The sequence below is a fragment of the Pezoporus flaviventris genome, unplaced genomic scaffold (assembly GCF_033815535.1).
Source record: "Pezoporus flaviventris isolate CSIRO_AGI_PZ_B2104156 unplaced genomic scaffold, CSIRO_AGI_Pfla_v1 ptg000015l, whole genome shotgun sequence".
NCBI classification, from domain to species: domain Eukaryota; kingdom Metazoa; phylum Chordata; class Aves; order Psittaciformes; family Psittacidae; genus Pezoporus; species Pezoporus flaviventris.
In genome coordinates this window covers 43,080,790-43,105,307 of record NW_026892563.1, presented here as the reverse complement: position 1 = coordinate 43,105,307, position 24,518 = coordinate 43,080,790, and the positions used below count along the sequence as shown (strand labels likewise).

The following is a 24,518-nucleotide window of genomic DNA, read 5'->3' as shown; positions in this document are numbered from 1 at the left end:
CCAGATAGGCTGATGTCCTGATTAGTGAGGACAGCTTAATTAGGTAATTGCAAACACACGTGTGTGGACGTTATTCTGATATAAGAAACTCTGGCTTGGAATTAGTTCTTATATCCTCGTTTAGCACATCAGTACGCTGTGTAACTGTAGGTGAGGTTGTTTGAAATTGATTTACCTAAGCTAGCGCTACTCTTGTATAGATCCTGGCTTAATTTCAGGCTAATTTTCTTTTAACTGAAATTGATTAAGAGGCTATTTAAGATAAGCTGATATAAATGACTGTTAAGCAAAAGCTGTGCAGAGAGATTTACAGTCATGGAACTAAAATAGGTTAATACACGCATTTAGGTGGTCCGTCTTTCTCTAGCAGTTACCTGAAATGTGATTAGCCTTAGGAAACCAAATAAAATTGTGTTAAATGCTCGGACACAGAGCACAGACACATGGTTGAATTACTTTGGATCAGCTGAAACCTCTTGCAATGGTTTAATATAGTTTGCAGGTTTTCTGTTAGAGCTTAGATATGCACGCAAGTTGCTGCAGCCAAATAAGTTGTGGTGTGGAAGAAGGACAAGGTTCTGCCCATGGTAAAGAATGAGGGAAGCTTTACAAGTGCATTTTACAGTCTTATATTTACACCGGGTGAAGAACATACATAAATGCAGTTACTGTTGCTCGTGATAACCTCTTGTGAGTCATGTTTCCTTATTTATTCCTTGTGATAACCTCTAGTCAGTTATGTTTGAACCCTGTTGCGTACCCCTAAATATAGCCCAAGCCAAAAAAAACCCAAACCAACAAACACACACACACACAAATGTTGGGTGGTTGGTTTTTTGGTTGGTTGGTTTTTGTTTTTTTACAAGTACTTCTTCTTATGTATCCATTACGAATATATTTCAGCTGCTGCAGAGGAGTAGTGGTCTTGATTTCTTTATTGCTGGGTATAAAAATGCAAAGCTTCACATTAGAGTATGAAGGTATAGTAAGAAAACTATTGATACATAGGAGCATCTATAGCAATTGCTGAAAGAGAAGAGCATACCTTAGCCAGTTTTACTGGCATCATTCTCTGAAATCTAGGGACTACCATGCAGAATGGATGGAGACAAGTGGTTTTCTAGTCCGGTGTCCTCTTTCTGATACTCATCAGTCCTAGATGCTTGCTTTTTGTAGTCTGTTTTTTCACCTGTGAATATATATTCACAATATGTATTCACAAGTACTTCCTTCTCATGTGTTTTAAAGGCTTATCCGGGAACTTCTTGGCCCTGTCTTGGGGTGAGAAAGAGTAAGGAAGGACCTTACCTCAGGGCCATCAGCATGGGCAGGCAGGGATCTTGAGAGGGCTTTCAGTATCTCCCCAGAGGCAAAATCAACCTTACCTGGTTTTCCCATGCTGAGTGGTTATTTATCATTTATAATCTGATCACGTTCCCTTTAACTGGTGTCACCCCTAGAAACAACCTTTTATGTTTTCCAGAGGAGAGGGTGGTGTTTACCCTCACACACACTTCTTCCTTTTGTTTTCTGATCTCTTTATCTGCCTCTGAACTAAGTCACTGCTTCAGTAGCTGATCAGTCATTTGAGTTCGCTTGGACTCAGACATGGACCCTGTTTTCCATGCACGGGCAAAATACTGGCCTGTATAACTTTTAATAACCTTTCTGTTATTTCGTGTACTCATTTTCCCAGTCTTGAGTATATAATTAGAGAGCTAAAGTCTATAGACAAAGCCAAGCCCCTGCTAATCCGTTTTCTCTGCCCAACATTCGTGCAGGCAAAATCAGGCTAGGTAGAAGCAAATGCAATCCCACTTTATTTTAATGGGAATTCAGGATTTTCAGATCGTAGCTGATTAAATATGCTCCTGATATTAATTTGTTGTAAATTATTCTTGTTTTGCATAACCCCTGAACACATTAATTTACTACTTAGAGCTGCTGCTGCCTGCTGCTAACAATTAGATAACCAAGTTGTCACTCCAAGTTTCTCACCACTGAACTTGGCAGTGCCTAACTGACTTTCTCTTGTCTTATCTCTGGGAGTCCATCCCCAAAGAGCCAATGTTAAATTTAGTGGACATGAAGACTGAATAATCACATGGATTCCTAACTGCTCACCCAGGCCAGCTCTCCTCTTGCTTAAGTTGGAGCTGTTTCAAGAGCTCTTATAAAGCTGGGTTATTTTTGCAATCTGGAATTCATAGAAGATTTGGCTAAGAAAATATCATGCTAACTTTTTCCTGTGTATTAGGATGAATACTACTGATGGATGCTATTTAGATACTGCACACAGCTTCTACGTTTTACTTGCACTGCGCTATCTTAGTGCGAGTAAGAGTTGAGATAGCTTATTTGATAATAATGGAAATTAGATGGGTAAATGCTTATTAAAAATACTTAAGTCTTTCCTCCTATTGTTGTTTTATGAGTGTTTTCTTTATGTCCTTAAATATTTCCTTTCCTGTTTATGGTCCAGTAGAAAACTCGACGTTTGCTTGCAGGATTCATTTTGAGATTGGTTTGGCTTACAATGCTTTCCTGGGACAGAAATTACCTAATCATAAAGCAGCCCTAGAAAGGGCCACAGGTTGCTTTTTTAAACCTTTTCTCCGAGAAAGTTCCCTATATCAGAAAACCTGAAGCAGTCAAGTAGTTCCACTGTATCCTTTCCTACATGTTTCAGATGCAAGGGGGAAATAGGCTGGTTTTGCTTGATGATAGCAACTGTTCCAGCTTTCTTAAAATAGCTGAACAATAGCCATACACAGTGCAACTGCCATGGATAAGCATTCCTGGTGCCTGAGAGTTTCATTTTCCTTCCCTCACCACTTTGGAAGTCTATAACGCTATTGCAGAGGCTGGAATCACTTGCCTTAACCTTGTGAGGTAAGCCTGTTGTAACCCAGGAGTTTTAGGAGAAAGATGCTTTTCATAGAACACTTTCCTTTGCTACCAGATGAGCCCTAACTCCTTTTCTGACTTTTGTTGTGTCGCAGCTGTAAAAGATGGAGAAGAGAGGGATTTTCAGTATTAAATGCAAATTAGGATTTTTGTAATGTGATATTAGCAACTGATATAAGAGGGTAGAAAGAATTGGTAACAGCAGTTCCTCTAAGTAGTCATGTGTCTGCAAAACTGGCTTTCATTTCAGAGCTGTCAGTAGTGGGGATATGCAAAGAGTGATGGGTACATATCATCCCTCAAGCCTGAAGGCTAGGATTTCTGCCCCTGGCTACCAGGCAGCTGGATGTCTCTTTTGGTGAATTTTAGATAATGATTATTTCTCCCCCTTTCTCCTCCATCCCTGCAGATTTAAAGAACTGTAGGGTGTGCAGAAAGTGCTCCACATGTCCTTCTGTTACTTAGAAGATCAGCTCTGGAAGTGCTGTTCCTTCTTCCCTACGATGATGCATTAGGTATAATCTTTGCTTCTGCTTTGGAAGTGGCCACTTATTAAACTGGCTGAAAGTCTCATACCCGAATTGATCACTGTAGTATCTTTCTCCAAGTAACTTCTGAAGAGTCGAGGGTAGGAGTCAGAACTGTTCCTAAAGGCAAATCAAAAGGAGGGTGCCACTGAGCAGGCAGGGCAGTAACATTTCCAACTGCTTGCAGGGTAGCAGAGGGGAATGAATATGATTTAAGACCAATTTACAAGCATTGCATCACTCTTTTCCAAACTGGGACTGTTGGCAGCTCTTAAAGCAGCTGTAAGTATTACAGCTCTTAAGTTACATTATTCATCAAGAATAACTAGGCTAGTTGCTGCTAGCCTGTTTCAAGTATTTGCTGTACAGATATTTAACCCAGTGTTCACTGTAACCAAAAGAAGAAGTGGGAGAAGAGCAAAGCATTCCTTAATAGTGAGTCCTAATGTAGAAGTAAAGTTTTCCTTGTTAGGGAGAGGTTAGAAAGTGAACTACAGTTGTATCTGAAAGTGACTGGCTTCCCAGTCAGTAAAATCAGTGTCCCTGTTTGTAGCTGGACCTGAACACAGATGCTCATAATCCCTGTCCCGAGTGGCACAGAGCAATGAAGAAAATTGTGGTGGTACTGCCCTTACATTGTTGGCCATGCATTGTTCAGACAAGGGCATTTTGTCAGTACTGGAGGCACTTCAAAGGAGATTCACTGCACAATTTATAAGGTGGGAACAAGCTAAAACAAAGGGCTGTATGTGCCTTTTTCTTGGTGCCAGGTGGGGATGTGGGTGCGTAATAGGCTGCTGTGGTTCAATGCTGGATCTGCAGTGCCAAGTTTATAACTGTGGAAAGCTGTCTCTGTATTACTTCATGATGTTAGTAGAGCTAGACCACACTATTAGCGACATTCATGTTAGTGGAAGATCATTTTGGATTAGTTATGCCATAATATGGCATTTCAATAATGTATTTTGACAGTACCTTCACAATACAGTTGTACTTGCCTATTGTAATCGCTTGTATTCTAATCCGACATACAGTGCAGGCAGCAGGGAGAGGAGCAAGAAAGCAAATGTAAAAGCTTTACTGACTTACATGGGCACTGAGGTTTATATTGGCCACAGAGCATGTTTATGGATGTTTCTGCATTTATTGTTAAGAGGTTTCTATTGTACTTTAACTAACTGGATTCAGCTGTCTGAAGAACAGAGCCACTTATATAGGAGAAAAACTGCATATGGGATGCTTAAACTGACATATGCACTTATTCCATGGTTTTGGTGGTGAAGAGAGAATTTGTGATCTGCTGAACCATGTCTTAGCACAAAGACACTGTTTAAGTAACCCCCCCCTTGTAGTCAAATGTTGTTCCAAGCCCAATCCTTGTGCAGGGTTTGGACAAGCTATACCAAAGCAGCCGGTTGCCTCAGGAGCTGGCTTCCACCTCCAGCGCACACACATCCCATCATGGGGCTGGGAGCTCCAGCTGTGGCCAGGAGATTTGTCTATGATCTAACTAATCTAAAAAGCCTTTACTTCAGGTGTAGGTTTTGATCTCTCAGTCCTAGGTTCTCAGAAATGCATGTGGTTAGTAAGGGATGTGAGACATGTAACCGCTTGTGAGGCAGGGAGGAACCTGTTTCCCATTCTCCTCTCTGTCAGCTTGGGAGGAGAGCAGGGATTCTTAGCATCTCATTTTTCTCTGGGTTTTTAAATCTTGTTTGTCACAAGAAAAAAGATAATTTTAAGGTCATTTTTGTGTGGTGACTTCAGGATCTTTTCTGCAAAGCAAGGCGATGGTATTACCTTTATTTTATCTACCTCAGTATCATTCTGATTTAAGAATTGGGGTCTGGAAGAAGAGTTTCTTGTCCAGTGCCCAATGATGTCTACTGCTGCGTGTTCTGTTGGGAGTCTTTTCAAATGTAGTATTTAGTGACAAAAAGATCACAGTGCTGTGTATGCTGGAAACCAATTGTCCCAACCAAAGTCATATTAATAAGAGGGAAATTATTTCTATTATAACTTTATTTCAAGAACAGACTCTTCTTACTTTATTGTTTCTATTAGGGAAATTAGCTACTCTGTTTATGTGCAACAGGATAATCCTTTGTGCCTTTGCAAGCTGCGCCTTCTTTCACTTGAAGCTCTGTAAGGCCCTGTATGACAATCGGGTCAGGGAAATTGTTTCTTAGTGTATGACAGACAGGATGATGGAAGAAAAAAAGAATAGGGGACTTTGGTATGCTTTTCTTATAGCTTTCCCAAAGCAATCTGAGAACAATGTTCTTCAGTTACCTGAACTGATTTAACTTTTCAGTTAGGAACAAAACAAGCAAGTATTTTGTGCCCAGTTTCTTGAGCACAACAAAATTGATATTGTTCAGTTTTATGTGCTATTTTGTGTTTTGTGCTATTTTCTTTGGCTGTTAAGTTTAGAGTGTGCAGAATGCTTTCTTCCAAATGTTTTTTGTCCTTTAAAATAAATACATAGAAATGCTGACTACGGGACTCAGCCAAGAGAGAAGGAAACTTTTTTTATTGTCTTGAGTTTTGCTCTATGCTTTATTGCTGTAACGTGCTTTAAGTTTTGCACACGATATAAGATTTAAAAAGCTTTATTAAATTATAAAATATAGGTTTTTCATTACAGTTACAACTAGATCAAAATATGTCTGTGCTTGAGTATATTGGATATTCTTAGAGGGCTGATTAAACGACTCTTCTATTAATGTGTAACAATTTCCTGTGTTTTATATACGTCACCATGATGGTATAGCACTTATAATCGAGACAGCAATGGACTGCCCTGACCCAGCAAGATTCAATTTTGGTTCAATATCCTACCACATCATTTACTTCATTATCAAATGTACAGTCAGGTTTTATGACCCGAATTGGTCATAAGAAATAAAAGAGGTCTTTTAGATCTCTGATGAGAGTTTTGCTAAGCAAAGTAACCAGTTGCAACTGGACTTCCCTGTTTCCAAGATGAAGCAGAAAAATTACTTCAGCTCAGCTGCGGAGTGTGTGTCTCAAAACTCATAGTCAAGTCAAAAGGATTCTAGTGGGAGTAGGTGGGAATATTCCTAGTAACCAAAAACCCCGCCACAACCCTTCTTCTGCATCAGTTGGTACCGATAGAAGCAGGATGAGCAGGATGTCATATCTCATGATAGATTTGCCTAAATGCTGTCAACTTTTGAGGGGTTTGTATTGTCCTTTCAGCCTCCTTGTTTTCTGGTTTTGAATTGTTAAAGCAAGAAAGAGAAAAATCAGGAATTGTTTGGGTTGGAAAGGAGCTTTAAGATCATCCAGTCCAACTGTTAAAAATCAGTTCTTTGTGTTTGCAATATTTTTCCTTCAGCCAGAAAGTGGGTATGATGTCTGTACAGCAAAACCTTTCGTATAAAACAGTGCAAGGTCATGAAATAGATTTTAATGCTGTTTTTCAGTTCTCTACCCCATAAAGTGCAGGGGCGCTAACTTACTGCTAGTGTTGAGCTTCAGTGGAATTAAACCCTATTAATTGAACACGTGGCATTTCATGCATTTGGTGCTTGCACACAGTATCATTTGTTAGAGGAAAATATATACAGAATTCAGCACTGGAGACTTAGTTTCCTCTCCCTTCTGAGGAATTTTCTGCATGCAAAGTGAATCCTCTTGGAGAATTTTGAGTCCTTGTTGCTGTTTGTAAACCTTCCCCACTACAAGAAGAGATTTAATTCTGGAGCAAATACCCTGTAAAATGTAGTACATCATATTCTTTGTTTTCTAAACAGCTGAGATTCTACCCCCTTTGAATTCACATAGGTATCAGGCTATGACTAAAAATGCTGAACTGTGGTTCTTTTTTAATCTACGTTTAATTGGGTTTTTGTTTAGCAGATAATTGCTTACCCCGAAAAGCTGGACATTTTTAATACATGCATAGAAAATGCCTGTTAAGTAGTTAAGACTTCTCTTTTAAAAAGGCAAAATACCAAGGAAGTCCAGATAAAAGCCCAAGCGTACAGTGGATAAATACTGCACTTGAGTGGTTAGATAGTTTTGCAAAAGCCTTGGGCTTTTCCTTTCAGCTCTGAGAAGATTGTCAGTGCACAGATGTCCCCAGAGGCTGTGACTATTTAATTTTCAGGCTATCCACTGGAAGGATGAAAATATAGTCACGGAAAAAAAAGAAGGCACATGAGGAAGAGTGGTTGTTATGACGATGAAGGTGTAATGGTTTGGTCTTCTGGTTAAAGCCTTTGTTAATCAATCTCTGAAGCCTCTTTTTGTGCCTGTTCCACATCCTAGCCAACATGGTAAAATACAGGCAATTATGTCTGTTTATTTGTATTTCTGTGTTTAATGGCTTTACAACAGTAAAATCATCCTCTTTTTTCATTACTGGGGCTTTGCTCTTATGGAAATTTCTACCAATTTTAGCAATGCTTACTGCACTGAGCTATTTGAAGGCTGGTAATCATGAGTTAAGTCTACATCAGCAAGTAGTGTGGCTAAATACAAGCTGATCAGAAGCGTTAGGCAGTCGGTATGAAGGAGCCTGTGCCAATATTATAACTATTTCAGCACATTTTACTTACTCTAGTCATGTCTGGTAGACTTCCTATAGCAGGGAGTGCATCTTCCAGTGTACCTTTTTGTGTTCTCTGGAGGCATTTTACATTGTGAACCAGATCATGGCAAGAGAAGTAGGATATTGCTTTAAAAGTGCTCTCCAGGTCTGAAGTAAAACACTTATGTAGATGTACACATCAAGTGCTATAACATCACTACCAAAGCAGTGGCTGTTTCTTGTACACTGTTACAAATTAAGACCGTGTTCTGATGCACTAAATTACATCCCAGACTTGCCATTGCAGCACCATTTCTCGTCTTAAGAGCTTCCTTTTCCCAGCACCACCTATCAGTGACTTCAAGCAGCAATATGTCAATGGTTGGCAGCAAAACTAAAAGTAGCCCTCATGGGATGATGCATAGGCACATGAGTTTAGCTTTTCATCTGCTGTTAAACTGACTGCTTAAAACTGACAATTTTTTTTTTACCTGTTTTTCCTTTTTTTTTATTACCACCAATTCTAATATTTCAGTGTTATAAAATTGTCATGGTTTAACCCCAGCTGGCAGCTCAGCCACCCCAGCTGCTCGCTCGCTCCCCCCACTCACTCCCAATGGGATGGGGCAGAGAATCTGAAGGGTAAAAGTGAGGAAACTCCTGGGTTGAGATTGAGAGAGTTTAACAGGTAAAGCAAAAGCCATGCACATGAACAAAGCAAGCAAGGAATCAATTCCCCACTTCCCGTCAGCAGGTGGGTGTTCAGCCACCTGCAGGAAAGAAGGCTCCATCATGTATAATGGTGACTTGGGCAGACAAACACCATCACTCCAAATGTTGTCCCCTGCTTCCTTATTCACCCCCCCCAAGCTTTATATGGTGATAGTTATGTTTTATGGTGGTCAGTTGGGGTCAGCTGTCCCAGCTATGTCCCCTCCCAACCACTTGTGCACCCGCAGCCACTTGCTGGTAGGACAAGGTAAGAGGTAGAGAAGGCCTTGACTTTGTGTAACATCCCTGTGGTATCAGTGCTGTATCCAGCACAAAAGCAGCACAAAAATTGTCCTTTTCATGTCATTGGCTGCTTGTGACAGGTACCAACTCCAGAAAGCAAATCCCTCTCTTTTTATCAAGGAAACAGGTTCAGCAAGGGCGTAAGGAACATGAGCTTCCCCCACATTGCTCAAGCAATATGCCTCAACCCTGACCCAAAAGAGTGTCTCTAAGGGGAATGGCATTTGTTAAATTTCTTTTCCAATTAATTCGACAGCTCAGCTGAGACGACTCACGAAAGTACTAATTCATGCTAATTGCAGTAGTGGACCTATGTCACTGGGGAGCTGGGCTGAGCTCTTCGTAACATCACAAAACCCACCGGCAGCATTTTGATTAGGAGGTGTCACCGGAAGAAAGAGCATTGGATTTGGAGCCTGTTCTCCATTAATTTCTTTCACCTGCAAAATGGGGACAGCAACGCATTCCTTTATGTGTTAGCAAGGGTGGAAATTTGCAAAAGAACATTCACCCTCAGTAAATGCAAAATCCTCTTTCCTCCTTCCCAGAGAGAGAATGTAGACTTTTTGTATGCCTGGATTAACTGTTTGGCTTGGGATGTGTGCGCATTGGCACAGACAACTGAGAGAAGGAATCCTGGTCAATGGATTGCTGGAAATAAAAACCAAAACAGATAAAATGTAGTCCAATATATAAACCGATTGGTTTCATCAGATGCGTTACGAAAAGAATAAGAGCGTTTTCCACCTGATAAATGACACTGCAGAAGCAAAGATGAGTACAATCTAATCCATAGGAGATATTCCTGTAAAAGCTGATTGAAAAGTTTGTGTTTGTTCATCACAGACAAAATAAATTCATAATAGATCTTTGTAAGGTAAGGAATTCTTAGTGAGGACACATCAGGAGCAGCTGGTCTCCCTGTCTCATAATAAAAACTGAGGATACATTGATTTGGTTATAAAGCTACCAAATCTGAAGTTAAACTGAAGGAAAGATGTATTTTTTTTCCTTCACATTGACTACCTAGACTGGAGAGGAATGTTAGAGGAATTCCTGGGGACCAATAATTAGCAAAAAAAAAAATTGGATAATCTACACGTGATATAATGGAAGATTATCACAATTTATCTTTGTTAAAAAATAAATTAGCAGATATAGCAAACTTCGGGGTTTCAGGTTTTTGGAATAATATCTAGGTTGTAAGAACTGAGAGTGAAATAAGAAGGGATGGCACATGGTCATCCGCTATTGGCCTTTCTCTTGTGCTTTCGTCTGGTGCTACAATTAGCACCAGGGCGAGATGTAATGTGACATTTCACGTGTTCTTCTTTATTTACTTCCTTTCATATTGTTAACCTGTTGATCTGGCCTGGTTCAGGCATAGGGAAATTATATAGACATCTGCAGGTTATGAAAGTTGTTTTTCACTTACTGGTTTAATCTAGCCTGGGAGGATTACCAGGCACTAACTTGGTTTTTCCATTGAGCTGTTGAGGTAACATGTCTGAAGAGCTCATGTCCTGTGGAACAGGGCTGCCACGTCTACCAGGTTGGTTTGGTTTGCTTGAGGGTAATAGCAAGGGGGGCATCAACTAGTTGTTGTTTTTAGAAGTTCTGACATAGAGAGGGGACGTTGAAGAAAGACTGAACCATAAGCGGTACCATGGTTATCCCTTTGTGGCATTCTTGGCCTGGTGTTAGAAAACAGTTATGGTTTGAAGCTGTCGGGATACTACATCTAGTTTGCCTTTGAGGAATTCATAGCGTAATTATAGTTTGAGGGGAAATACCTCTTTATTTACTGTTTAGCCTTGCCAAATGGTCATTTAAAACTTCCTTGTTTGTACAACTTTTTTTCCTCTTCAAGTTGATGCTGATAGGTTTTTTCCTGGTATTTGTTGAATTTATTCTCAGTGCTTCTTGAATTAGGAAGTTATTTTTCATCTCTGTGTGGATTAAATTAAGTTTTAGGAAAAAAAAAAGAGAACATGGAATTACTTTATTTGACAAAATGATCGCTTAATATATCTCGGTGTGTCCAGGCTTTGCTTCAGGAAACAGCTTGCTTGGGGAAAGTGGAAGACAGTGCTTACAAACATAGGTTTATTAAAGTCACTGTGTAAATACTTGAGTGAATCACTAAGTATGGGTGGAATTAAGCTTGAAATTTGTTTATTTTGCTTTAATTCTGGAACAAGACAATAATTCTCAATGCTTTCCTATTAGTGAAAGATTTCCTCAAAACTGCCTGCAAAGAAGCTGCAATGCCTTATGCATTTTGAAACGAGATATTTGTGTACCCACGAGTGTGAGCACACCTTTGCTGTAATGCTGTGGTTTAGACCTACTTTCTTTGCCATTGCACTTCCAACAATATTGCTGGTAGCAATCACAGCTGTAATGCACTTCATAAGAGAGATACAGAAGCCTGCAAGGCATAACGTGGAGCTATTGCAGACTGCAGCTGAAAGGTGCAGTGTTATTCCCTCAGGATAAAGCTATCTCTTATGTACATATAATTAATATGTCTGCCAGTAATAGTTATTAAACAAAGAACAGGAATTGTTTCTGCTGAATGACTTGAGCTGGGAGTAATGCCAATTTACAAAGCATCTGATTAAAATATGTTAAGGTCACAGATCACTATAAAATATGGAGTGGGGACGAAAAAGCAGAAATTTACTCGTGAGGAAGATTAAATACTTCTGAATATGGGTTTTGTGATAGCAGCAGCTTTCAGGTGTAACAAATGAAAAGTGCTCGTTCTGAAGAGTGTTATTGTAGAGGCATTTCAGTGTCAAGTTGCACTGAAGCCTTGCCCCACACATACCACACGGTCCATCCTGCTGGCAAAAGGCTGGAGGGCTTGGAAAGAGTGGAGAGAAGAGAGACCCTATCCTGAGCCCTCAATTATTTGCCCCTGACTGTTGGAGAAGGCCTAGAGATAGGAAAGAAATGGCATTGGTTTTGTTAATTGTTGATTTCTTCTAGCAGTGGGCAGCTGCAGTAATTCTTCAAGTGTGTCAGCGGCTTTGGCTGCAATTGCTGTATTTTCCAGATGCAAAAGTATACAATGCATGTTTCCTTCTGCAGTAGTTTTCCCCCTCAGAGATAAGTTACAGTAATCAACAGCTGCGTTTTCCAGCACTATTGCATAGCTAATAACGAAAGGAGTGGTGGGAATTCACTTTAATATTAAAAATGCAACTTCTGGTTCTATGATTGCATTTTCAGAGGAAAAAGTATGCCTTGTGCAAAGAAGAAACAATGAGATTTCATTGATTTGCATCTAATGCTTAGCAAAAACAGCTAGGTTGCTCCTGCTGCTGGTCACAGCGCTGCTTGTTTTGTAATTGCTTCAGGTATTATGTATGTGTGCTGAAGACTATAGGGAAGAAAATGTAAGAATAGAAACAATACTAAGAATAATTGTTATTTCCTCAACAAACAGAATAGAATCTTAATGGGTAATGGGAGAAAGCCAACGTCCTTAACTCCTTCTGGGGATATTCGTTACTTGGCGGTAATAGGGTCCATCCCCACCAGAGCTCTCAGCCCTCACTAGAGTCTTTCTCAATCTTATTTCCTTCCTTCCCCGAGCACAGACAGTGTACATACCAGTGCCACGGCCCAGCAAAGAGAAAGCATGCTCTCCCTGTGCAGCAGTAGCTTTTAGTGGGGATCCCCACCTCCTGATGAGCATTAAATCTACCCCTGCCTCCTCCTCTTTTTTCTCTTCCCTAGCAGGTACAGGGGGTTGTCAAAATGCAGCAGTGACATCCCTGTGCCTCTATTTCTACTGTAAGGAGTAGTACTTAGCTTTGAGATCTACTCCTTTAAGTGGTCTTACTGTTTATTCAGATCTGGTGACAAAAAGTGTGCCTTAAGTTCATTGCAAATAAGAATCAAAGATATGCTGTAATTTTTAGAAGCCTATTTGGGCTGGGTGGGTATGCAAGAAAGTACCTAGGGGCCCAGGACAGAGAGGATGTGCACATATGTAATGCCATAGGTTATGTGGCTTTTCATATACTAATGGACAATGAGAGATACTGAAGATGTTTTCCCTGCTCTGAGGGATTTTGAAGGAAGCCTACATTATAAAGTGTTGTTTCCTGCTGAGCTATAGTGATTTGTGTGATATGGACAGTTTAGAAATCTTCATTTAAAGCTAATCATGATTTTCACAGTTTTGTTTTTCTCAAAGATATAAACAAGTGCAAGAAGGGAAAGAAATTACTTGCCCAAATAGAATAAACTGGTTTTAAATGTTTTCTAAGGTTGATCTGTGCTGCTTGTTATGCCATCCATTTTCACAAGCTGACAGCTGTGCTGCATCTCATTTTGCATGTGCACGTATATGTATGGGTGGGCGAAAGTGCAATTCTGTTACTGGTGATAAACACAGTGCTGTTGGAACTATGCTGTTGTCTCCAGATCATGGCCATAATATGTATAGTGAGACAAGAGAATGATGTAAATGTTTCTAAAAGGGACTTGGGAACATTGCAATGGTACAATTGGGCATTGAGGTGAGCCAGTCAGTAGCATTCACTTCACAGCACGCCTGCACAGCCAAAGGTCATCCTGTGGCTTCAGGTCCAGTGCAGGGACCTCCACTGCTGCTCAGTGGCATGCCATTTCCAGGGGTGACAGTGGGAGTAGTTTGCAAAGCCCCTCTAACACAGACCACATTGGGGGGGGCATTCTTCCCTGTCCTCTATGCAGGGCACAGGGACAGGAGGGTTGTCCTAGGGTTGCTGTCACCCATCTTGCTAGCGCACACTATGAGGACATGTTTGGCTATCCATGAGCTGTACAGGTTTATAGTGTTACGGATGCGTATATCTGCTCTCAGTGCATTGTGATGCTTGAGCCTTGCCTTGAAACATAGCGCCTTTGTTCAGAGCACAAAAGGCAGAGCTCCTATAAGACTGGGGAGTGCGGCTCATTGAGCTGCTTTGATCTTGTGCAGGAAAATGGTCCCTGTCAGGCTTGGTGTAACAGTCCTGGGAAGTCATCTGCTCAGGCAGCATGGGCTCAGGTCATTGGCTGGTATTGATGGCTGGGAACTGGTGATACTGCTCCATGTATAGGGGCCTTCAGGCCCTGAATACTAAAATGCCCCTAATTTTAATTTACTAACAGCTCTTTATTTTAATTTAAAATTAATTCAAATCAAAATGAATCATTTAACCTGTAATTAGGATCACGTTTTCATCTCAAACACATTAGTCAGAGGCAAAATTCACTTTGCGGTTGAAAAGACAGTTACATTTCCTTCGAGCAGTAACTACTGTAGATGGCTACATGCATTTGTTTTTCTTTCACTGAAGTAACTTTCTCAATTCTCCATCTCTGTGACAGAATCATCAGTTATAGCTTAAGGAAATTCATTTTCATACAGTAACGAGGACAACTGCAGTCCTGAAACACTTACCATGGCATGCGGGTTGGAACTAGATGGTCTTAAGGTCGTTTCCAACCCTAGCTATTCTATGATTCTGTGACTTCAATAAGGTCAGTAGAGCTCACACTCAAGTAAGAGAGATTGAAATCAGACCACGTACAGCTGTAAACTAACGTGGCAGTGTGGAGTTATTGCAGGACTCTCAGGGCAAACAGGTATCGGGCATCCTCTTGAGGAGACCTTCCTAAAATGTAAAACCAGACAGCCTTGCAGTACAGTTTATATCATGTGTATAGAAACGTTCAAGGCTTCATTTGCTCATTTTTTTGTGTGCTGAGAGATTTTTCTTCCGGGCCTACTGTGTCTGCTTCCTCTTCACATCATTCCCCCTTGTGAGGGAAAGGAAAATTTCATAGCTTCTAGAAGAAAATGATGAGAAAATGCAACTGTTGTTCACAGCTGGTCCCCACGCTGAAAATATCGATTCTGTAAGACCTCCTATGCTAGTCCTCTTATTTCCAACCTCACTAAACCAATGCTATGATATTCACCTCAGAAAGCCAAACCTTCTTCCACTGGTTAATGCAATCCAATTTTTCTGACTTTACTTTGAAGTAAAGGCTTCATTTCTTTCTCTCATATATCGAAATTTAAGATTTACTAGGACAAGAATAATAGTAAGTATATGGACGACGTTTTCTATTGGCATCCCCCCTTTCCAAGCTTCAATTTCAAGTATAATTGCTTTTTTTGTTTTTCCTTTCCTTTGGGCTGCAATTGTGAATAGTCTTGAATTGGTCTCATAGACAAAGACAGATGAGGGGGGAAGACAGGAGGTGGGGATGCCCTCAACAGGTCATACTAGGGCAGCAGGGATGCAACCAGCTCATCCCTCTACCCTGCCTGCTCACTCTGTACCACAATAGCAGTGGCACAAGATGATGATATTCCTGTCCCTCTGCAAAAGAGGGTTACCAGGATGCTTCCTGCAAGCTCCTCTTTCTTCCTCCTTTATTCCTGGCCTTCTTCACACCACCACTACCTTTTCTTAGATGGGGTCCATGAGTTTTAACCTGAGGGATGAAAGAGGCATTTATTAATGGAGCAGTTTGATTCCCTCCTTTCTCTTCCTTACCTTGCAAAATCTGTCTACTTCTTACCCAAGCTTGTTTACTTATGTGAAAGTCATTGCTGTCTTGAAATGGTGGTGGTGGGTGCTTTGAAAGTGTCCCAAATAGCCTTACTGTGATTCCATCCTGTAAATGAATGCTCATGGGTTACGAATGAATTATGCTTAATAAGCATTGGAAATTGTGTCTTCTAGGAAGACCAAGCACATGGCAAAGGTTCAGTTTTAGATTATCTGTCTTTTTCCAAGTTTTACATTAAACTAGTGTATAAAATTATTTAAAAATTAGAAATTTATACTGTGTGTATTCATAAACACATCTTTGTATTATATATGGGTGGCATGGTTTAGTGGGAGCTGTCCCTGCCCATGGCAGGGGGTTGGAACTAGATGATCTTAAGGTCCTTTCCAACCCTAACTATTCTGTGATTCTTTGATTCTATATGCCTGCCTATAAGTATAGAAATGTCCCTTCAAGGTGAGTAGATATGGTTAAGCAAAACCATTTCAGTTTAACACTTGGCAGTATTAAACTCAGTTTAATTTTAGTTTCCATGGGAAGTTTTGGTGTAAGTGCCATGTAATCAGTTGGACAGATGTGATGTTTATTCCTTTATGTGTTGCTTAGTTACTAGAGCTTGGACGAGTGGGATTGGCATCCATCCTTTTCTGCCTGGCTCATTGTCTTAGGGCCAGGAATGGCTGTGCTGTGCTGTGCTGAGAGGCAGTAAAACTATTTGAGGCTCCTCTGTCAGCCAGGACACTGTAGGTATGGCTGAATCATGGGGCAGTATTTGGGAGGAGATGAAATTTGGGCTTCGAAAGGCTGCATCAATAACAGCTACAAACCCCAAAAAGCGACCTTTGTTATTTGCTGCATGTTGTCCTAGTGGAGGTTTCCTCCAGTTCAACAGAAATCCCCAAACACCCTCGCAGCCTTAGAGGAGATAGAGAAGCAAGACACGCCATTTGAAGGAGGACAGGCTGTGCCAGGTCAGACGGGTTGATGTTGGGCCCTGGGAACTCCACCACAAAGTCATCTCGAGCAGTTCTGCTTTCACAGATTGCCTGTTGGACCCATGCCTCAGAGGCTCAAACTTGGGATTTTCTCCTTAGGGCTTTAGGAGAGAACTTGGAGCTGGAGGAGTCTTTCCCAGCTGCTCTGCTAGCATGGAAGTCAGAGGTAGCAGCTGCAGCCAGGCGCCTTGATTTGCAAGGGTTGTGAAGTGCTGAAGAGAGGCTGAGATTAGCACTTGTAAACCGTGTCATGCTTCTCACACTGTGTTCAATGCAATGTGAGGTAGGGTCCCCTTATTAAGATATTTCGGAGTAGGACAAAGGATCGTACAGGAGTTTGTTCTCGCTGCGCTTGCCAGTGCCTTTCACTCAGGTGTTTGGCACCAGGAGCTAATCAAAGGGTTTGCCTAACCTAGATACTCAGTGAGGTTTTGGTTATGGATGATAACGTGGAACCTGAACATATCAGTGATGACAGCATTAAACTGAACCAGTTTAATGCTGCAGCTTCCCTCTCTCCTCCATCTAAGCAACCCAGTACAAAGATGCTGGAATTGTTATTCTGACATACTTTCCACCTCAGGCTGCTTATCCAAACACTTCTCTGTTTCGGCAGGGTATGAATGAACACGAAAGACCCTATAGTATTGTATCTTGGATTTTATACTACGTTTACGAATCAGCTCATCTCCATGAAAGTGTGTCCCTGTTAAGATGTATGCTAAGACTGTTGAACCCATTCTTTTGGCTTCAAATTAGCCTTAAATTCAGTGACAGCTCTCAGGCAATTTTATCTAAGCTTAACTGTCTGGGCTCCAGAGGCAAAAAGAACTTTTGTTTTCCTTTGTATTACTGTTTTTTTGGGGGGTTTTGTTTTGCATTATTATTATTAAATGTTTGCAATGAGAATGTTTTGGGGTGTTTGCAGGGCTCTTGTGCATTAAACAGTGTTTGCTGTGGAACCAAAGTGTAGCAAAACATGAAGGCTTTTTAAGATGTGCTCCCTTTTGTTACATTGTCTGTTTGCCTCTGGCTGTTGTAGGTATGGGTACAGACCTACAGGTTACCAACGTCAGCCAGAATGCTTTTACTTGGTAAATCCCATTGAAGAAAGATGCGTTTTGGAGGGAGCCAGCAGCCGAACAGTGGCATCTGCTGATTCTTATCACACTATTAGAGTGCCCTTGTAAGCAAATCTTGGCAGCAGAGAGAGTATAAAGTTTTTATGCAGGATAGGGCCAGTGTTTTGGTAAATTAACCAGAAGAGAAGAAAAATGAGTGAAACTCTCAAAATGCAGCATAGAAAAAGGTTTCTTCTTAGTGGTACAATGCACAGCTTTGTTTTCTGGGCAAAGTTAAATGCAAATCCAAGTTGATGCCTGAAGAGCTCCATTCTGCCAAGAGGTTTTATTTCCATCAGCTTTCTCATTATGAGAGAAATCTGTATTTTTACACCCTAAATATCTGCAAAATGTGATCTACATACGGATAGGTCCAGGGCAGTAAGGAAGTGGCATGTTAACATTGAGGAGATGTCCATGGAGTTTAAAACTGTACTCCTGTTACTTTGCAGCTTGTCGACCTGGGTTCTACAAAGCCTCTGCTGGCAACGTGAAGTGTGCCAAATGTCCACCTCACAGCTCCACCTACGAAGATGCATCTCTGAACTGCAGGTGTGAAAAGAATTACTTTCGCTCTGAGAAAGACCCTCCATCCATGGCTTGCACCAGTGAGTAGCATCATTATGCTCGGGGCTGTCATTCTTGCTCCTCCAGCTGTATCTCAGCAGCTTGCTTGCTTCTTCTCATGTCCCATTGCAGTCAGCCATCCACTGCCTCCCATGTCTTCTTCATGTTGGACAGGCTACCGAAAACTGGTGGGCCGGGTTTATGTCTATTTTCATTTTCTCCTTCTTGTTCTCTGTCAGACTTGAGAAGGAGAGCTAGGATTTTTGAATTGCTACCAATATTTTCAGCCCTCGGTCCTGAACTGCACTCTGAGGGTACTGTCTATAGGAAAAGATGGTCCTTGATAGTCTAGGTCTGGAGTCCAGTGAAATATTTCAGGCCTCTCTACAGGAAATAACTGTAAGAGTTTGGTTATCTATGTTTCTGACTTGTATTTTTGCACACTTGTTACTCCTCTCTTAGAGCACTACCCGTCTTAGAGCACTACAGAAAATCTCATCCCTCTGATTTCCCGTTTCCTTTTATAGGACCGCCATCTGCTCCAAGAAACGTTATCTCTAACATCAATGAGACATCTGTTATCCTGGACTGGAGCTGGCCTCTTGACACTGGAGGTCGCAAAGATGTCACTTTCAACATCATTTGCAAAAAATGTGGAGGAAACACCAAGATGTGTGAGCCTTGTAGTGACAACGTGCGATTCTTACCCCGTCAGACTGGACTCACCAACACGACGGTGACAGTAGTGGACCTTTTGGCACACACCAATTACACTTTTGAGATTGATGCAGTCAACGGGGTATCCGACTTGAGTACGCTTTCCAGACAATTTGCTGCTGTCAGCATCACAACTAATCAGGCTGGTGAGTCTCTTTCTGATTACCCTTTCTTTGTTCAGAGCTACTGAGATGTATGTACCTTTGTTTCCTTACACTGTTTTACAGGAGTCACTCTCACCACTGGTGTGCTAAGGTAACTAATTGACTTGAATATGCTAGTAAAAGTAAAAGCAGAAACAAACCCAGTGTGTGTTGCTGTCAAAGGATCTGGCAGCATGACTGTTATGATTAAGTCCCAGTTCCCAGTTAATAGTCTCTAATAGCAGACTCATGTGAGTCCTTAGCCAGAATGTGTTTTTATTAATAAAACCAGATTTTAATAAAACACTCATTTCAATAATCTCCAACATAAATTACCTTAGTAATCTTAGTGCTTAATTTTGATTCAATAGAAGTGAAAAAATGCTTTGATGTCAGGCACATAAAAACCTAACATTGAATTAGAGAGCTTTAAAACACAGCTTTTTGCCCTTTTCTTTTTTTCCTTTATAAGTTGTCTCACCAACTCTGAATTATTGCCAACATGATGGGGGTGTGGAGCTAAATATTGAGTTAGGTCCTGGAGTCACAGTTGATAGTGTATAGTCTTACTAAAGTCATTGAGGCCCTGCACGAGCACAGCAGTATGCCCTAACTGTTGGATCAGAGCTTTTGTCACTGCTGCACTATTCTACCATATGCTTCTCATTTGACAAGGTTCCATTTATCTGAAAGATATGAAGAATCTAGATTTTTCTCTGGCATTTGTTTAGGTACCATTTCTTTAGGAGCAATGCTTGCCAGTGGAGAGAAAGACTAGATCCTGAAATTTCTATACTCCTCTATGTGGTGCAAAGGAAGCTTTGTACTGAAAGCATGTGTGCAGTAAGTCTTCTCCCACCTCCTTCCATCCCACACCCCGTCCCCGAAATACCTACAAACCAAGTTAACGTTGCTCTAAGCAGACGTTCTCCTAGTGAGCTATGTTATTGCAGTGTTTTTCACTATAGAGGATGTAGCTGTTCTCAGATCACAGATCAGCTTTAGTGGGAGGCATAAAAATGTGTGAACAGATGGTTTTCTGAGAGCAGTCACTACATTTCCAAATGCTCTGTAGGCTGAGGTGAATCTACCAAATTGAAACATCTTCTCATGATCTCTTTCTCATCTAGGCATTGACTTCAGCTCTGAAACTTGCATTTTATCCCCATTCCAAACAATTTGCTGCTGTTAACAGTTACATTTTTTGGATGTTTGTGCCAGTGACTTGAGCAGCCCTCTTTAGTTGCTCGCTTTCCTTCTATTTTTTATATCAGAGATATTGCCTTTCAGCCTGTTCATCACCCTAGCAGTTAGAAATCCCCTGGAGACACTCCACGGAATGAACTGTCAGTGAAAGGTATTGCTCTGCAGAAGCCTCCTGCATTGCAGTGTCTTCCCCAAGGCCCAGAGCTGACTGCTTCTGCACTGTGATGCTAGGTGGATTTTGATTTTGGCTTGGAATGCACTGTTATGTGATGTGGCAGGGTCATGCATTTCTGGCAATAGCAACTGTGTTTACTGCAGCCCACAGGCTGCCTAACCAATTTGTTTGTTTCTTTTCTGCTGTTATGCATTAGCCTATTTTTGCTTTGAGTGCATTTAGGAGGTGTGGGTTACTACAGGCTTATCTGTGCTGTGTTCAATTGGCTCATGCCAATTGGTTTACTATATTAGAATTCCTCTAGAAGTTCCACAGGTCGCTAAAATTAGACCTTAAATATGTGTACGAGTAATCTTTTAAAGCATAATTCCAAAATTGCAGTTTGTCTTGCATTCCATTCCTTGTTAACATCACAGAAGGGACACACCAAAAGCGTATTTTTAGCTCATGTCATATTTAAACACCTGGGTGGGGAGTGGGGAGAGAAAGCCTGAAGGTCTTGGATTGCATTATAATTAAGGGTTGAACTGGAGGACTTAGCATTTAAAGAAAAGAATTAAAGCACCATTGAACTGGATTTGGAAAAGAACAGATGTCTCCAAAAGCCACTGATGATTCTAGGACTATTATTCATGCTGTCTGACTTTAGGTACATTCCTTCAAGGGCAGGGGTATCCACCAGTTGGGTAAAGCTTAGGTTAAATGTCTGAGCTCTCCTAGACTCAGGGAAGTAGGAGAGGCATATTGCTTTGGGAGGTCATTCTGTGGATGGAGTATCACATGGAATTATATGGTTCACAAAGGCTGGACACATCCTGGGGACAGACCCCCTGGCAAGCCTGCAGAAGGAACATCAGTCAGTAGGCTGTGAGTTTGGGAGAGAGGATTGAAGTAGAGAAGGTCCCTACAATCTGGATCTCCTCAGTCTCTCCCGAATCCAGGCTATTTCACTCCTGCCAACCTTGATCTGAGAGGCCTGTATCCTTGCAATAGGTATGATGAAGTTGCAGGTTTAATCCTGGGTTTTCGGTATCCGTGTGCTTGCACTGGCAGGGCCCATCCCAGCTTAGTGAAAGCTGCTCAGCAGAATGTTCCTCACCCACCCAAAACACTGGGTTTCAAGCATGTGAGTTTCCAAGAGCCTGAGGCAGAGCTGCAGAATGTTTTCTATTTTCTAATGACAAAATTGTAGGGTTTGTGGCAGTTCTGCTGGTGGTAAAAATCAGACACTCTCCATCTTTACTTTGGGTGAGCTCAGTTCAAGACAGGCATCAGCTGGCATTATGCTTGCTGGGTCTCTGAGCTCCAAAGTCCTGCTGGATATCGAACAAATATTTCTTGCCATGCTTCTCACCGTACCCATGGGCTTTTATGCCTATAAAACCATCACCAGCCTAATCAGAACACGTATAGTACTAATTTTCTGTAATGCAGCAACTGGGAGATCTGCCAGTGTGTGCTAAAATAAATTCAGCTGATATGTTAGTCAGTCAGCTTGCACAGCAGCTCCGTTTCTGTACCTAAACAGATCATATACACACATAGAATCATAGAATAATTAGGGTTGGAAAGGACCTTCAGATCATCTAGTTCCAACCCCCCTGCCATGGGCAGGGACACCTCACACTCAACCATGTCACCCAAGGTTTTGTCTAACCAGGATCACCTCCTTTGACCTGCTGGTCACACTCCTTTTGATGCAGCCCAGGATACGGTTGCTTTCTGGGCTGTGAGTGCCCACTGAAGCTGGCTCATGTTCAGTTTCTCATTTACCAACAACCCAAGTCCTTCTCCACAGGGCTGCTCTGAATCTCTTCTCTGCCCAACCTGTAGCTGTGCCTGGGATTGCTCCGACCCAGGTGTAGGACCTTGCACTTGGCATGGTTAAACCTCATGAGGTTGGCATCAGCCCACCTCACAAGCGTGTCGAGGTCCCTCTGGATGGCATTCCTTCCCTCCAGGGTATCAACAGAACCACACAGCTTGGTGTCATCGGCAAACTTGCTGAGGGTGCACTCAGTCCCACTGTCCATGTCACTGACAAAGATGTTGAATAAGACCAGTCCCAACACCGATCCCTGAGCATACATGTGTTTAGAATTTGCATACCGATGTCCATATATCCACACACAAAAAGGGCCACCTCAGATGTTGGTACCTTTGCAGTGACTTTGTGTTCTCAAATCTGTAACTAGCAATCTCAGTAAGATTTGCCTCTCGGTAAGTTTTCAAGCCTGGTCTAGAAGTAAAGGAAAAGTGTGCTTCACCGTCACTGGTAAGGTTTGAAACATTCAGACCCTGATTCTGCTGCTTCGTGAATGCCAGAAGGATAATACGTTTTAAAGTACAAAACTGTTGTAAAGCCAAGATCCAGTCCCCTGAATCGAGGCAAACTCAGAATCATTTCAGAAGCTGGATTGGTTTTTTTTCTGCCAACCGTTTGACCTGAGTTTTGCTGCACTTTTATTGCACTTTGTTTTCCTTGCCTTCCAGCAGAGGTTAATGAGCAAACATCTCTTTAAGACAAAAACAAAACCCAACCAAAAAGGTCTCTTGCAAAATATGGTGAGACAAGTATGACTCTGCAATAATTCTTATTCCTGTGAGTCTTTCTGTCTTTGGTGTGAAAGTTAAATAAGATGATGTGCCCTGTCTCTTTTAGTTTGTTGATTATCCCTTCAGTTGCCGCCTGATACAGCTTCCTACAGCTTATATTGAAGCATTCTGCTGCTGCACAAAGAAAGCTCTCACCTCACATCAGCGTGTTGCACCATGCAGATGCTATTTTCTAATAACACCAGTCAACCCCATTTAAGAAGGGTCACTGGCAGCTATGGGAGAGGATGTGGAATTTGGTACCCCTGGAGGTGGCGTGCTGACTGTGGATGTGCCACAAAGAGAGGCTGACAGCCATGCCATGCTGCCTGACTTGCTGCTAGCATGAGCAGGTTTCTGGGCACAGATGTTCTAGGTCTTTTTTTAATGCATTTATCTATAAAGATGAGAAAGTTGTCTGCTCCTTGGAGTTTCCCCAAAGGGAAGAGGCATCCAGTCCAGGTCAGGGTGGTTCTGCATTTACTGCTTTAGGGCCGTAACAAGTGGAAAACTCACACTTGCTCAAGAAGGTATTAAATGGGAATTGTGTGTGGAATTCACTGAAGAAAGTAAGATTTGATAGGGACAATGCAATTATGCTACTGGGCAATCAGTTTACAAAAATGAGAGGAGCTTTTTCAATGCAAAACATAGCCATAGGGTCAGGGATATATATGAGTTGAATATGTTTTGCAGATGGTGCATGAGAAAGTAACGGTTCTTCTGCCCTGTCACTGCTTTTGTGGTATCACACACTGTCATACAGCTTGTAGGTATGACTCAGGAATGCTGAACAAAGAGATGTGTATTTTAACCAAGGACATACTTGACTTAAAAGCACTTTAAATAGACATATTCTCTGCAGTGATCTTTGTAATCTAGAGGAGACAAGGAGAACTTTCAGAACTTGTAGAAATCTGTACCATTAGCAGATATTATCCATCTAGGTCTTAGGAAGCTTGGCCATCTACGGGTATTCCAGCACACACAGTGCTGTCCCCATCCCTTCCTCCCAGCAGCTCTGGTGAGAAGGTTCACCATACAAGAAGTGGTTTGTTTGATCTAAACTGTTTGCTTAGGTTGGTTTAGCTTTGTATTTGTTGGCTCTAACTATAAACTCATGCAAACAAAATGATAGTGGCGTGTCTAATACATAATAGATACAGTTCTGGCTGTATTTATTGTGTAAAACAAAACAAATACTGAAAGCATTCTCAGCTTGTTGAAACTTAGGGAGGTCCCAAAGTGAGTGATAACAAATAAACCTTGCTATGTTCCTGCGCTTCCTATCTAACAAATAAATACGATGTCTGTGCAAGTACAATCCAGATACGTCTATTGGATATATGCATATACCTAATGATAAACATTTATTTAACCACTTAAGAGGTAAGTCAAAAATGACTAGCATTCACTGGCCAATACCTTT

General features: G+C 41.4%; 1 protein-coding gene across 3 annotated transcripts in view; it reads left to right on the top strand.

The window, feature by feature from the left end:
* The window catches only part of EPHA3 (EPH receptor A3), a 216,701-nt gene that overhangs the window by 127,535 nt on the left and 64,648 nt on the right, over positions 1–24,518 (top strand). For all 3 annotated transcript variants that reach the window (XM_061454341.1, XM_061454339.1, XM_061454342.1), the window contains 2 exons: positions 18,139–18,294; positions 18,781–19,116. In XM_061454341.1, the coding sequence (XP_061310325.1) occupies positions 18,139–18,294; positions 18,781–19,116 (492 nt within the window). The remainder of the gene's footprint in view (positions 1–18,138; positions 18,295–18,780; positions 19,117–24,518) is intronic.